Source organism: Corylus avellana, chromosome ca11 (genome assembly GCF_901000735.1).
Source record: "Corylus avellana chromosome ca11, CavTom2PMs-1.0".
Taxonomy (NCBI): Eukaryota; Viridiplantae; Streptophyta; class Magnoliopsida; order Fagales; family Betulaceae; genus Corylus; species Corylus avellana.
This window is the reverse complement of record NC_081551.1, coordinates 13,229,626-13,244,233: the sequence shown is the minus strand read 5'-3', so window position 1 is coordinate 13,244,233 and position 14,608 is coordinate 13,229,626. Positions and strand designations below refer to the sequence as shown.

The 14,608-nt window shown below is 38.6% G+C and overlaps 1 protein-coding gene across 1 annotated transcript; it reads left to right on the top strand.

Moving 5' to 3' along the window:
• Positions 1–525: 525 nt before the first annotated feature.
• On the top strand, positions 526–2,443 carry LOC132165101 (receptor-like protein EIX2). Its single transcript, XM_059575604.1, has 2 exons — positions 526–1,583; positions 1,681–2,443. Exons 1-2 carry the CDS (start codon positions 526–528, stop codon positions 2,441–2,443), a joined length of 1,821 nt encoding a protein of 606 aa, XP_059431587.1.
• Positions 2,444–14,608: the final 12,165 nt, after the last annotated feature.

The window sequence follows — 14,608 nt, the reverse complement described above, 5'->3', positions numbered from 1 at the left end:
ATCAGGTGAAACAAACTCTTCAATAGTTGATTTGCAACATTTAAACTTACTTGGACTTAAGTTGCAATAATTTCTCCATCCTCCCAGAGTTCACTGGTTCACTCGCTAAATTACAATATCTCAATCTTTCCTACAACTTGATGGTTGGAAACATTCAACCAAAGCTTAGAAATCTCTCGAGCTTGATTTCTCTTGATCTCAGCTGGAACAATTGGTTGATTGAGGACCATAATCTTGAATGGCTCCTTCATTTGTCCTCATTGAAATACTTAGATCTGAGTTCAGTGATAAGGTGAACATGCTTCCTTCTTTATTACACTTAAAAGTGAATGTGGGCTCTCCACATCGGTTCCTCCTGCACTTTCCAATGTTAATTCTTCTTCACCACTTTCATTCCTTGATCTCTCTTTCAAAGATCTCAACTCCTTAGTATTCCCTTGGCTATACAGATATACCAATAGTCTTATCGTTCTTCACCTCTCTCGTAACAAGTTAGAAGATCATATTCCACAAACTCTTGGGAATATGGTAGCCATTGTTGATCTTAAACTCTTTTTCAACAACTTTGAGGGGATCATGCCACAAGCTTTGGAGAATCTTCACAAGTTGCAAGTATTAGACTTGTCATACAATAATATAAGTGGAGAGGTAATCGATCATACAAAATTCTCTTTGTTTAGAGAGTTGTGTCTATCCAATAATCAGTTAAATGGGAGTTTAACCAAAAGTTTGGCAGAGCTTTCTATGCTGCAAGTTCTCGATGTGTCTTCAAATTGTTTACAAAGTGATCATATCATTGAATCACATTTGTCGAATCTTTCCAACTTATACGAACTAGACTTCTCTTATAATTCAGTGTCATTGAAGTTTAGGCCAGATTGGGTTCCACCATTTCATCTAGATACCATCAGTTTGAGATCTTGCAAGTTGGGGCCAGCTTTTCCTCGATGGCTTCAAACACAAAATTTGATGTGGCTTGATATATCAGATGCAGGAATCTCGGATACCATCCCCAACTGGTTTTGGGACTTTTATGTGGGGTTCTTAAATCTCTCCCGAAACAACATTATTGGTACCATACCTCCTCAATGGGCCATGCTGAATCTCTCCAATAATATGTTGCAGGGATCTATTACATACATTTGTGAGAAAAATGGATCCATGAGTGATTTTATCTCACTTTACCTTTCTCTAGATCTCTCGTATAATTTGTTATCTGGAGAACTCCCTAATTGTTGGGCAAATATGCCAAATTTGTTTATGCTTAATTTGGCAAATAGTAGACTCTCCGAGAGAATCCCTGATTCTATAGGGAGCCTGTATAGTCTTCATGCATTGCATTTGCAGAACAACGATTTCATCAGAGAATTGCCAAAATCATTGATGAAGTACTCTTTGCTAAAACTATTAGATGTTGGGGAAAATAGACTATCAGGGAGGATACCAGCATGGATAGGCACAAGCCTACCACATTTGGTGGTTCTTCAGTTGCCATCAAACTTGTTCAATGGTAGCATACCCTTGCAATTATGTGAGTTAACATCTCTTCAAATCTTGGACCTTGCCATGAAACTTGTTCAATGGTAGCATACCCTTGCAATTATGTGAGCTAACATCTCTTCAAATCTTGGACCTCTCTCATAATAAAATCACAGGACCTATACCCTGATGCCTCAATAGTTTAGCAGCCACGATTCAAAAGCAAAGCTCAAATGTTAGCATTGCTCATGATGATTATTCTGGTACAATTTTTATCCAATTTTACATGAACTACTACATTGACAATTTATTGGTGATTTTCAAAGAAAAGTATAGTAAAACTCTTGCACTAGTAAAACTCATTGATCTTTCGAGCAACAAATTAAAAGGAGAAATTCCAAGAGAAATAACAAGTCTTTCAGGATTGCTTGGGTTAAACCTTTCTGGGAACTTTTTGACTGGAATCATCCCTCAAAATATTGGTGACATGAAGCTTTTGGAATCTTTGGACTTGTCGAGAAATCACCTTTCAGGCGTAATTCCCCAAAGCCTAACTACTTTGAGTTTCTTAAGTTACTTGAATTTGTCAAACAACAATTTGTCAGGTAGAATTCCATCAAGTACCCAACTCCAAAGCTTTAATGCTTCTGCATATGCAGACAATCAAGATTTGTGTGGCCTGCCTCTTTTAAGAAGGTGTTTGGGAGATGAAGCAGTTCAAGGTCTTCAACCTGGTAGACATGCAAAATTCTATGAACATATGGGGCTTTATACTAGCATTGCACTCGGATTTATTGTTGGATTTTGGGGGGTTTATGGATTGTTACTGCTCAAGAGTTCTTGGAGGCATGCCTACTTCCAATATTTGGACAGAATTGGAGACAAGTTTTACGTGACAATAGCTATCAATGTGGCCAAATTTATGAGGAACTTTAAGACTTCGCGCTACCAAGAAAATATTTAGTCCAAGTAAGCATGTTATTCTGCATCATGCCCTTAGTCTTAAAAATAATCATGTTTGACAATTTATTCTCCTTCATGGCAGTAGTACAAATTATCTTATTGTTCTCTATTAAATAACAACTCTTTTTAAAAAAAAACAAAAAAACAAAAAGTTTTTCCTTCCAAACGAATACCTCTTATATAGAAGAAGAAAAGAGTAATTTGCTCGTAACAAAAATATTTTCTATTACTAGTCTAAAAACTAATAGTTTCTCCTGGAGATTATAGACTTTGGGAAGATAATAGATTCTTTAGAAATCACAGGTAGCCTAATGGTTTTCCATTTCAAGTAGGTTTCCATTGAAGGTAACAGGGCAAAACACTTAAACCTGGAACATTTGGGGCAAAACACCTAATGGTTTACTTTTACTTTGGTGCTGATATTAAGAGTTGTTGTTGCTGCCACACATGGAACTATGATTGTTTACTATTCTCTAAAGAACATGTTCTTAATATTTGTGTGTTCTGTCTATATGCTCTGTTTTATCACCAACATCAATAATTGGCAATGTCTTCTGTATCACAAACTCTTGGGTGTAGCATAACTTGTGTGCCCGAGGTTTGTTCATGCTTTAGCACACTATAATCTTATGGATAGTTGTACGTACGAAATTCCTCTTTGTTTTAAAAAATAAAAGAATTTAATGAACTCTAGTTTACTGAAATGCACACAGCAGGAGACATTTAGCCATGGAAGTATGTTTTGCGATACATTAGAGGCAAGATGAATAGATACAATAGACTGTGATATTTATATACTTATCTATTTTTTTTTGTTATTATTATTTTTTTTTTAATTTTTTTTCCTTCTCAATCACTGGCAAGTACTCAGCCTCACCAAAACCAAGAAATCACCAAAATCAAAAGCAAGAATGTTGCCTCAGATTTCCTAGGTTTCCAATAATTTGTCTTCAAAGTGATGGTCCATGCTTAAGCCTTAAAACCCACAGCAAAAGTTCTAAAATCACATTTACACAGTATGCCACATATGTTTACTAGAATGGGACTCATTGCATGTAGTCTCATGCAGTTTTCAGTTAGATGATTGTCAATGCCAACAATTATTGTGATTGAATGATTTTTCTCCATTTTATAAAACTATTTGAACATTCCTCTTAAGAAAATTATGATATAAGTTGAATAATAAAATTATAGCCCAAGACACAAACATTATATCATCCTATAAAATTTAAACATGTTTAATTAAGGGGGACTAACACATTCAAGAGCTTTGACAGGTTATACTTCAAATATTATGCTGAAAGACATCTAGTTACTAAACTAAATAATTTTCATTTCCAAAACTAATGATTATGATATACATTATGAGTCTGTTCAAGCAATTTAAAAAGCTGTTTCAGGCTTTTTTTATAGACAAAAGCACTATTAACTAACACAATCTCAAACAGGCTTTTAAGTGAGAAATTGACACTTTATAAAACATTGTGGTTATTTAGCCAACCAAAGGACGATTCTGTTTAAGAAGCTTACTTGTTTCTGGCTTGCTTCAATCATCAAACAATTTCTTTTGACCTTCTCTATTTCTAACCTGACTTCCTCATAATTCAACCTCTCCTCAACATGTTGATGTCTAGAAGCAAAAAGTCAAGCTTAGAATGAGCCGAATATACTAAAGCCAGAGTAGCAAACTAAACCATAAAGTAAAGTTGCAAGCTTCATTTTACACTGTACTTGTTGAGTGTGACTTGAATTTAGAGTGGGCCCAACTACTTTTACAACTCCTACACGGTTTGGTGTTTCGCTTTACAACTTTTACTTGGAATTGAAGTCATTCTCCTACTTGTATTGGTGTTGACCGACTTGCTTTTTGAAGTCCCATGTGGGCTTGGTTTTAGTGGCAAACTTCACAGAGGAGAGTCTAACCGACTTTGAGTGCTATATAAAGGCATGAGCCTTTGAGTATTGAGTGTGTGCCAAAACGTGAATATATGTGAGCACCCAAGGGTGGAGAAAAAGAGAGAATCTGATAGAGGAGGTACAAGGGCTGCCATGGTGTTTTCTTCTCCGTGGTTTTTTGGAGGAGCCAAAAGCAAGTGATTAGAAGCAAAAGGTGTTGCAGAGTGAGAGAAGAAAATAGAGATCAGCCGTAATCTGTTCCAGCAAAAGAAGAGTTTGTACATCTGTCTTTTGTATTCTATTTTGGGAATAATCTCTCTTGTGTGATAGTGAGATTTGGGTGTACTGGGGCTTTAGGATCTGAGTGATTTTCTCTTTACTATTTTTGTACTCCATCTTTTGATAATGGATTTTCTTCGGGTCGTCTCCGCCAGTATATGTAGGCTTGTTAAGCCAAACTACTTAAATCTTGGTGTCGTGTGTTGATTGCCTAAACTTTTTTATTCCACATTCTTCTTATTTTTCACATCTCACGGGTCTTGAGAAATAGGATTAATTTCCTAACAACTGGTATCAAAGCTTTTGGTTCGAGTAGGAGCGATGGCAGTAGAAGAAGGAAAGGTAGGAATCGAAAAATTCAATGGCATAGATTTTGGGAACTGGAGGTGCAGATTGAAGATATTCTTTATGGGAAAGACCTCTATCAACCTCTTTTGGGAGAACAACCCGACGACATGTATGATAACGAGTGGGCTCTTCTTGATCGTAAAGCCCTGGCAGTTATTAGGTTATCATTGTCAAAATCAGTTGCACACAACGTAATGAAGGAGAAGACCATAGCAGGTCTAATGGCAGCTTTATCAAGTATGTATGAAAAAACGCCGGCTAACAACAAGGTGCATTTGATGAAGAAATTGTTCAACCTAAAGATGGCGGAAGGGGCTTTGGTGGCACAACATCTCAATGAGTTCAACACTATCACAAATCAATTGTCCTCGGTGGAAATTGATTTTGAAGATGAAGTTCGCGCATTGATCATCTTGGCATCTTCCCAAATAGCTGGGAAGCCATGAGCATGGCTGTGAGTAACTCTGCAGGGAAGAGTAAACTGAGCAATGAAGACGTAAGGGATTTGATTCTCAATGAAGAGTTCGCAGAAGAGGTGCGGGTGAAGCCTCTTGTTCTGGTACTGCTTTAAACCTCGAGAATCAAGGTAGAGTACAAGACAGAAACTCTGGTCAAGGCAAATCAAATTCCAGAAAAGGGAGAAGCAAATCCAGATTTGGTCAACAACCTGAGTGTTGAAACTGTGGCAAGACTGGCGACTACAAGAAGAATTGCAGAGAATCAAGGAAGGAGACTGAGAACGATTATGCAAACATAGTGACAGAAGAAGTATATGATGTCCTACTTCTTTCTGTTGACAGACCCTTGGATTCCTGGATTTTAGACTCAGGAGTATCTTTTCATACGACAGCAATCCATGAAATTCTAGAGAACTATGTTGGTGGAGATTTTGGGAAGGTGTATTTTGCCTGATGGATCGGCACTGGATATTGTGGGCATGGGTGATGTTCGCATTAGACTTGGTATGGAAGCTGCAGAAAGTCAGGCATGTTCCATAGCTCAAGAAGAATCTGATTTCAGTGGGACAACTTGATGAGGAAGGGCATTCAATTCATTTCCACGGTGGAAAATGGAAGGTAAGCAAGGGAGCCAGGATTTTGGCTCGTGGTCATAAGATGGGTACTCTCTATATGACCACGAACAACAAGGATATTGTTATTGTTGGAGATGTGGGTGCTGACTCAAAACTATGGCACCTAAGGCTTAGGCACATGAGCAAGAAAGGGATGAAGGTACTTCTGTCAAAGGGAAAACTAGTGGAGTTGAAGTCAAATTTGTGTGAAGGCTTCATCCTAGGGAAGCAGAAGAAGGTGAGTTTCGTGAAAGTTGACAAAGCACCTAAGCTTGGAAAGCTGGAGCTGGTACACACGGATTTGTGGGGTCCCGCACCAGTGGCATCTCTTGGAGGCTCGTGGTATTACATCACATTTATTGATGACTCAAGCATGAAGGTATGGGTTTATTTCTTGAAAAGTAAATCTGATGCATTTAAGACTTTTAAGAAATAGAAGGCCATGGTTGAGACTGAAACGGGCTTGAAGCTCAAGTGTTTGAGATCAGACAATGGAGGAGAATACATAAATGAGGAGTTCAAGCAATTATGTACAGTGAATGGGATCAGAATTGGGAAAATCATCTTAGGAATGCCCCAGCAGAATGGTGTGGCTGAGTGCATGAACAAAACTCTCAATGAGCATACGAGGAGTATGAGCTTGCATGTTGGGTTACCAAAGACTTTCTGGGCTAATGTAGTAAGCACTGTTGCATACCTGATAAATGGGGGGTCTTCTGTTTCCCTGAGCCATAGACTACCAGAAGAAGTCTGGAGTGGAAAAGAGGAAAATCTTTCACATTTGAAAGTTTTTGGTTGTGCTTCGTATGTCCATGTTGAGTGTAATACTCGAAGTAAGCTAGATGCTAAATCTAGAAAGTGTTTCTTCATTGGATATGGAGATGAGGCCTTCGGTTATCGATTTTGGGATGATCAAAATCGGAAGATCATTAGAAGTCGGAATATGACTTTTAATGAGTGTGCTATGTACAAGGATGGGTCAAGTGCAGAACCTGAAGTTACAGAGCAAGAACCGAAGAAGTCTGAGTTTGTTAACTTATATGAGCTTTCTAAAAGTACAGTGCAGAAAGAGAAACAATTCGTGGAGGTGGAGCTTGATGAACAGTGTTCACTCACAGATGAATGTGATGACAGAGAATCTTCAAGAGACTCATAGCACCGGAAAGAGTCCTATTCTTTAGCAAGAGGCGAAGACAAACGTGATCAAAAGGCACCAGAGAGGCATGGCTTTGAGGATATGGTTTCTTTTGCTCTAACAACTTGTAGTGGAGATCCATCATCTGTTTAGAATGGTACACTGAAAGAGGTGGAGTTACTACGGAGAGGTAAAGCTTGTGAATCCTGAGATTTATCCAAAGGAAAGAAGGCTAAAGGGTGCAGATGGGTCTACAGGAAGAAAGAGTCATTAGAGAAAGTTGTATGGTCTACAGGACGAGTAGGAAAGCATGGTGTATAGCTTTCCTACAAGTATAGCTTCTATATGGTCAATTTACATCTGCATTCTATCAATGTTGCAGTATAGCTTCTTAATTTATAGTGACCAAGATTATTCTAATTTGGTTTCATGACTCTACTTTCTTTTAAGTACCTCACACAATATTCACCCACTTTCGACTTGCACTTTCTTTTAACTCTTTATAATTTTTTTTTTAAAAAAAAAAATTTGATTATAGATATCAAGTTAGTCATATAAGATCACTTTTCTCTTGGAAGTTGTCAAAAGTTAGAATTGGTGATTGTGAGTTGGTTCTAGATCTAAAACTCCCTTGCATGTCTCTTTTTTTTTTTTTACTCTCTCTTGTTTTCCTCCTTTCTGCCTTTGAGCTTTTCTCTCCATAAGAGTTTTCGAACTAGTCTCTCCACCTACTACAACCTATTTAGGTATGCATCGTATTTATCAACTTTGTTCTCGAGATTGTGTATTGGTCTATTGTTGCTTTCATCTTGAGTTGAGAGTGGTTCTTACATATGTGTTTAGAAGTTTCATGATTGATTCTTGTTGTGACATCATGTCTTAAATTTACTCTTCATCATCTTGTTGACAATTGCTCTCGTATTATGGGTTACATTTTTTTTTGTTCTTTTGTTCTTTGCAAGAACTCTTATTGTGCTGGGACTTAGGCATGGTTCACTATGAGTATGAATTGTTTAGGCTTGGTTGATTATGTGTTTTGTGGAGTTGAGATTTGAATGTTATGTTTTGATGAGTGCCAAATATTGTATATTTGGGCCCCTTAACTTATTTTGTTAAGCTCTTTGCTGTGTTATTTTCTGATTTTTTTTGTTAGTTTTGGTGTTTTGGTGTGTTGCAGGTCATTAAGAGAAAACTACAGTTTGAGGGTGGAAATAAGCAAAGGAATTGAAGATCCCTGGAAGTGCGATTGAGCACACAGAGCGACGATCGAGCGCATATGCGCTCAAGCCCATGCATGGCACGCTCGAGCGCACGGCCATGTCAACCCTAGCATGCATCACTTAAATGCTGCTCCGTAGGGGCCCTGAAGAGCCGAGTGCGCTCGAGCACACCGTGGGTGCGATCGAGTGCACTCACGCTGACCTAATAGCGCCGAACCCTAGTTTTTTTTTATTATTTATACAACTTTTTCTCTTGTAACCACACATTGGGAGGCGCCGTTTTAAGCTAAAATATGATGTATTGTTGTGCTGAAGCTTTTGCTTCATTTTCCATTGTAAGTTTTATTTTTCTCATGATGTCAATTCAATTGTTTATTGTTTTTGTTATCATGAGAGGCTAAATCTTTCAACTAAGGTTGAAGATGAAGCTTCGTCATTGACAAACTCATATATTCTCTTATTTTGTTCATACAATTCTGACTTTGAATAAGAATGTTGTAGATTTCCATTCAATTGGCTGATTCATATCTTTTAATTGAATGTGATGAACTATTATGTGTTGGAGTTGGATATTTGATGTGTTTCATCCTTCGGATATATCAAATCATTCGATTGAAATCGGATATCCGTTGTGATTCGTTAACCAAACGGATACATAGGATGATTTAATTTCAAATCGAATATTTGTTGTGATTTGTAAAAATGGGTGGATTCATCGAATGATTTAAACTAGATATTTGTAAAACATCGAATAAAAGTTTGAGCATAATAGTTTGTCGATTGTAGGAACAAATACGAGAATATAGAGTTAAGATTTGGCGAAGTGAATTCTTAAATCTTAGTGTTCTCTACCATTTCATTTCATCATTTTCTTTAGTTTATGTTTTATTTTGCACGACAAAAATCACGAATTTCGGAACTAGGTTAAAATAGAGTTAGTTTATATAGAAATTGATTTACACAAAACAAATCCCTATGGATCGACCTCGCACTTGCACACACGCTATTTGTACATCAAATTTTGGCACCATTGCCGAGGATTTTGTTTGTTTGTGAAATTGATTTTTATTTGAATTTATTTTATTTTTCTACTAGTTATTTTCTTTTTGCAATTTTCTTTTATTGCATTTGTTGTTGTTTCTGCCATTCTGATCTAAAAAAAAAATTGTTGTTTCTACTTTTCTTGCTGCAGTTTCGGAGAATTTCAGTCTCTGTCAGTACGCTTGATCGCACTCCATCTGCGATCGAGTGCACTCGAGCCTTTTGCAGCAAGTAGCCCACGTGCTTGTGTTCGATCCACTCTGCAAGTGCCCGCGAGGGGACAGCAAAAGCACATCTATGCTCGATTGCATAGTTCCTACGCTCGAGCGCACTACCAGAAGCAGCTAAGCACAATTTTGAAATTTCTTTTGTATATTTTTGTTGATAGTTTGTTTCTATTTTTATTTCTCTTTTGTTTGGTGGTTTGTTTTCTTTTTGTGATTATTCATTGTTGTTTAGATAGTTTGTTTGAGCGCTTGTGATTGGTGTATGCTTGGACAGAGATCCCTGAATTTAGATTTGACACCTTTAGATCCCGACATTTATAGAACTCTTAGGAGAACTCGGAGAGCACCTGTTGAGAGTGAGGATGGAGGTGAAATGGGAGACCAATAAGATAATATACCCCAGAATATGGAGCAACCTAGGGTTGAACATGAGGATGCTAGAGCTGGGAATCCCGAGCAAGCTAGAGCTTGGAACGTGGACTTCACTACATCATTTATGGAGTTGTTTGCATCTGTTGCGACTAACTCCCATTCATGTATAGTGTTGCCACCAACCAATGCTACTCATTTTGATTTGGAGCCACATATCATCCAACTCCTACCATCGTTCCATGGCCCAGAACTTGAAAATCTTTACAGTCATGTAAAGAAATTCAAGGACATATGCGTCACTTTCAAATTTCAAAATTTTTCCAAAGAGTCTGTTCACCTCAGACTATTTCATTTCTCTCTGCACAATAAAGCAAAGGGCATGGTTGGATTCCAACATGCTCGGATCCATTACATCTTGGGAAAGCTTGTTAAGCAAGTTCTATAACAAGTTTTGTCCAATGTCAAAGGTCAATGAATGCAAAAAGGAAATAAGTTCCTTGACTCAGGTAGAGGACAAGAAATTTTCGGAGAGTTGGGAAAGATTTAAGGAGTTGCTGATAAGATGCCCTCCACATGGATATGAGAAGTGGAGACTCGTTCAATTTTTCTACCAAGGATTGATCCAATCCAACCATAGCATGATCGAGTCAATGAATGGGGGAGCATCCTTAAGTTTGACGGGGGATGAAACGTATAAGGCATTGAACAAATTGTCCGACAGCTCACAGTAGTGGGATTTTTCGAGTTGTCGAGATAAATCTGCCCGTATCCCCAAGAAAAAGTGGCATCTATGAGGTTAAGGAGGACACTGATTTGAGGATAAAGATAGATGCCCTGACCAAGGTTGAATCTCTTGTAGTGGGTCAGTCCATAAATGCTACCAATACATTCAATGTTGATGGCTGTTCAATCTGTGCTAATCATTTGCACTTAGCACAGAATTGTCCATTTTCACCGACTTTTGCCGAGTGCTCCATGGAACAAGTGAACGCTTTCAACGACTTTAGGAAGCAAGCGAGCAGACAATATTCGGAGACATACAATCCAGGGTGGTGAAACAGCCCTAATTTCTCATGGAAACAGAGCCAACCAATGAACCAAGAATGAACCAATTTAATGGTTTAATTGCTCTATTGTTTTACTTCTAATTAATTGGATTCAATAATTCTTGGATATCTTTTGTGATTCAAGGATACAATTGATGATTTAAGATTATTCAATACAATTAATTGCTTGGTTTTCTTTGTTAAAAATTGGATTTCTCCTGTGATTTATTCTCTGCATACAATTGATGTTTTGATAAAGATTGGATGTTTTCTTGTGCTTTACGGATATAGTTAATGATTTGATCAAATATTGGATTTCTTTTGTGATTTGGGTTATGAATGGATACATGGGATCTTTTGATTAATTCTTTAAAGCAATAGTAAAACAAACTTAAGATTTATATGTGAGAACTTTGGGGAATATTATAGATCATGAAATTATGTTGTTATGAATTTGTGAGTGTGGATTCCGAAACCTTAGTGCTTCGTCATAAGATTTCAATCACTTTAAATTGCTCATGCTTTTGGGTTTTCATTCAAACTAAAAATCTCTTAAAAAAATTTGAAACTAGATTAGGGTTTAATTAATTTAGATTAAAAATTGCTTTCAAGAATACAATTTCCTGTGAGTTCGACCTCGCACTTGCAATCCATTAACTACAATTGATTCGTGCACTTGCGAGTTAAATAAATTTGTACAACACATAGACTACCGCAAGCTAAATGCCGCCACCAGGAAGGATCATTTTCCACTCCCATTCATTGATCAGATGGTGGAACGTTTGGCTGGGCACGCATACTATTGCTTCTTGGATTGTTATTCTAGATATAACCAGGTCCTTGTGGACCCCGAAGATCAAGAGCAGACGACATTTACTTGCCCTTTTGGGACGTTTGCCTACCGTCGCATACCCTTTGGGTTATGGCACCTACGACTTTTCAGCGGTGCATGATCAGTTTTTTGTCTGATATGGTAGAACGTTTGCTTGAGGTTTTCATGGATGACTTCTCTGTCTTTGGTTCATCATTTGAGGAGTGTTTGCAGCGCCTCACCTTGGTCTTAGTGCAGTGCAAGGAGAAGAACCTGGTGCTCAATTGGGAGAAGTGTCATTTCATGGTGAAGCAAGGCATTGTACTAGGGCACGTCATATCTCATCGGGGGATTGAGGTTGACAAAGCAAAGGTAGATCTGATTTCCAACCTTCCACCCCCACGTACGGTGAAGGAGGTTTGTTCTTTTCTGGGCCATGCAGGATTTTATGGGCGATTCATCAAGGACTTTAGCAAGATCGCCAGGCCCTTGTGCAAATTGTTGGTGAAGGATGCCCCATTTGTATTTGATGAGGACTACAAGATAGCATTTGGGGATCTGAAGAGAATTCTGATGTCCACACCCATTATTCAGCCGCCCACACCATGGTTTGCTGACATAGTGAACTATCTCGTCACCGGCCAATTGCCTCAGCAGTGGGGGCGACAAGATAGGTCCAAATTTTTGTCCATGTTGAAGCACTTTTTCTGGGACGATCCTTACCTGTTCAAGTATTGTCCCGATCAGATCATTAGGAGGTATATACCTGAGCATGACCAATCCAATGTCATCTCCTTTTGTCATGATCATGCTTGTGGAAGCCATTTCAGTGCTAAGAAGACCGCTGCTAAGATTTTGCAGTGTGGATTCTATTGACCTACCCTTTTCAGAGACGCCCATGCTTATTGTACATCTTGTGAGTGTTGTCAGAAGCTAGGGAGTATCTCTAGGAGAAATATGATGCCCCTCAGTCCCATTTTGATTGTTGAGATTTTTGACGTATGGGCATCGATTTTAAGGGACCTTTCCCGAACTCCTTTGGCTATCTGTACATCTTGGTTGCTGTGGACTATGTGCCCAAATGGGTGGAGGCGGTTGTATGCAAGACCAATGACCACAGAGTTGTGGTCCAGTTTTTGAGAGACACTATCTTTGCTCTTTTTGGTACAGCTCGAGCAATTACAAGTGATGGAGGTAAGCATTTTTGCAACCGGATTTTTGAGCAGTTGATGAAGAAGTATTTCATCACACATAAGGTTGCCACCCCGTATCACCCACAGACGAGTGGACAGGTTGAAGTTTTCAATCGAGAGATCAAGCATATTTTGGAAAAGACAGTAAACCCCAATAGAAAATATTGGTCTCTGCAATTGAGTGATGCACTGTGGGCATATAGGATAGCTTTCAAGTCCCCGATTAGGATGTCACCCTATCGGCTTGTGTACGGGAAGGCATGTCATCTTCCCGTGGAGTTGGAGCATAGAGCATATTGGGCCATTAAGCAGCTGAACTTCAACCTTTTAAAGGCTGGCTCACAAAGGAAGCTCCAACTCAATGAATTAGAGGAACTGAGGAATGATGCTTATGATTCTGCGCGGTTGTACAAGGCATAGATGAAGAAGGCTCATGACCAAAGCATTTTGAGACGATCTTTTGAGCTTGGTGAGAAAGTCCTTCTTTACAACTCACAGCTGCATCTTTTCCTAGGCAAGTTAAAATCTCGATGGACAGGCCCATTTATCATTCAGTCAATTTTTCCTCATGGGGCCATTGAGATTAAGGATCCAAAGAATTGTAACACCTTCAAGGTGAATGGACAGAGATTTAAAACCATTCTTGGAGTTGAGGAGTAAGGAGATCGAGACGACATTGTTGGAGGATCCGAGTTACTCTGAGTGATTGTCATTTTTTGTGGAGAGTTTGGCTGAAGACTTAAAACTTAGTGCTTGTGGGAGGCAACCCTTATTCTTTCCCTTACCATTTTATCTTGTTTCTTCATTTCTGTTGTGTGTTTCAAGGCAAGTGTCTACCATTCAAGTTTGGGAGAGCATTCTCCTACGTTACACCCGACTTGCGCCACTCATCTGGTATTGTATCTTTGGACCCATTGGGGTCAATGTGTCATTTTAGTTTGGGGGTAGGGTAGACATTTCTCTGTCTTTTTCCTTGATTATCCTTCTTGTTTTGATTAAAAAAAATTTTACTATGTTATTGAGCAAGCAAGGGTAACACCTATTTTGTGGTTTGCATGTCATTGGTCTGTTTAGCATTTTGAACACAATATGTCATTAGGAATCTGAGTCTTTTGACTCATTGTTGGATTAGAGAGATTTCACATGTTTGAGTTTATCATCACGAGCACACTAGCATAGAATCTGTGAGGTATAAGATTTGACTTGATTAGGGTGTATCTTGAGATTTATAGGATGAAGTGTGATGAAACCTTGGCTTGAAAAAAAAAAAAAAATCAATTTGAGCTTCTCATTGAGTAACCGGCCCTCATGCCTCACTAAGCATTGAGTGTTCGAATAAAAAGGTGAGAAATCTAACTCGGTTGGTTGTATGGCTAGTTTGACTTCGTAGCCTCGTTGACTTGAGTAATTAAGCCCTTAAGGATGTTTTTACATCTACCCCATGGGTGGTTTGGGCTGGCTCGTAGGCCACCCCAAACCCTTTGGGGGTGACGGCAAGCCACCCCTAAGGTGGGCAAACAACCCCC

Bases quoted from the DNA above. Each gene is read 5' to 3' on its own strand.
- LOC132165101 (XM_059575604.1), top strand. From the start codon at position 526: ATGGTAGCCATTGTTGATCTTAAACTCTTTTTCAACAACTTTGAGGGG. The intron at 1,584-1,680 runs GTAGCATACCCT...ATGCCTCAATAG, and splicing joins GCCATGAAACTTGTTCAATG to TTTAGCAGCCACGATTCAAA.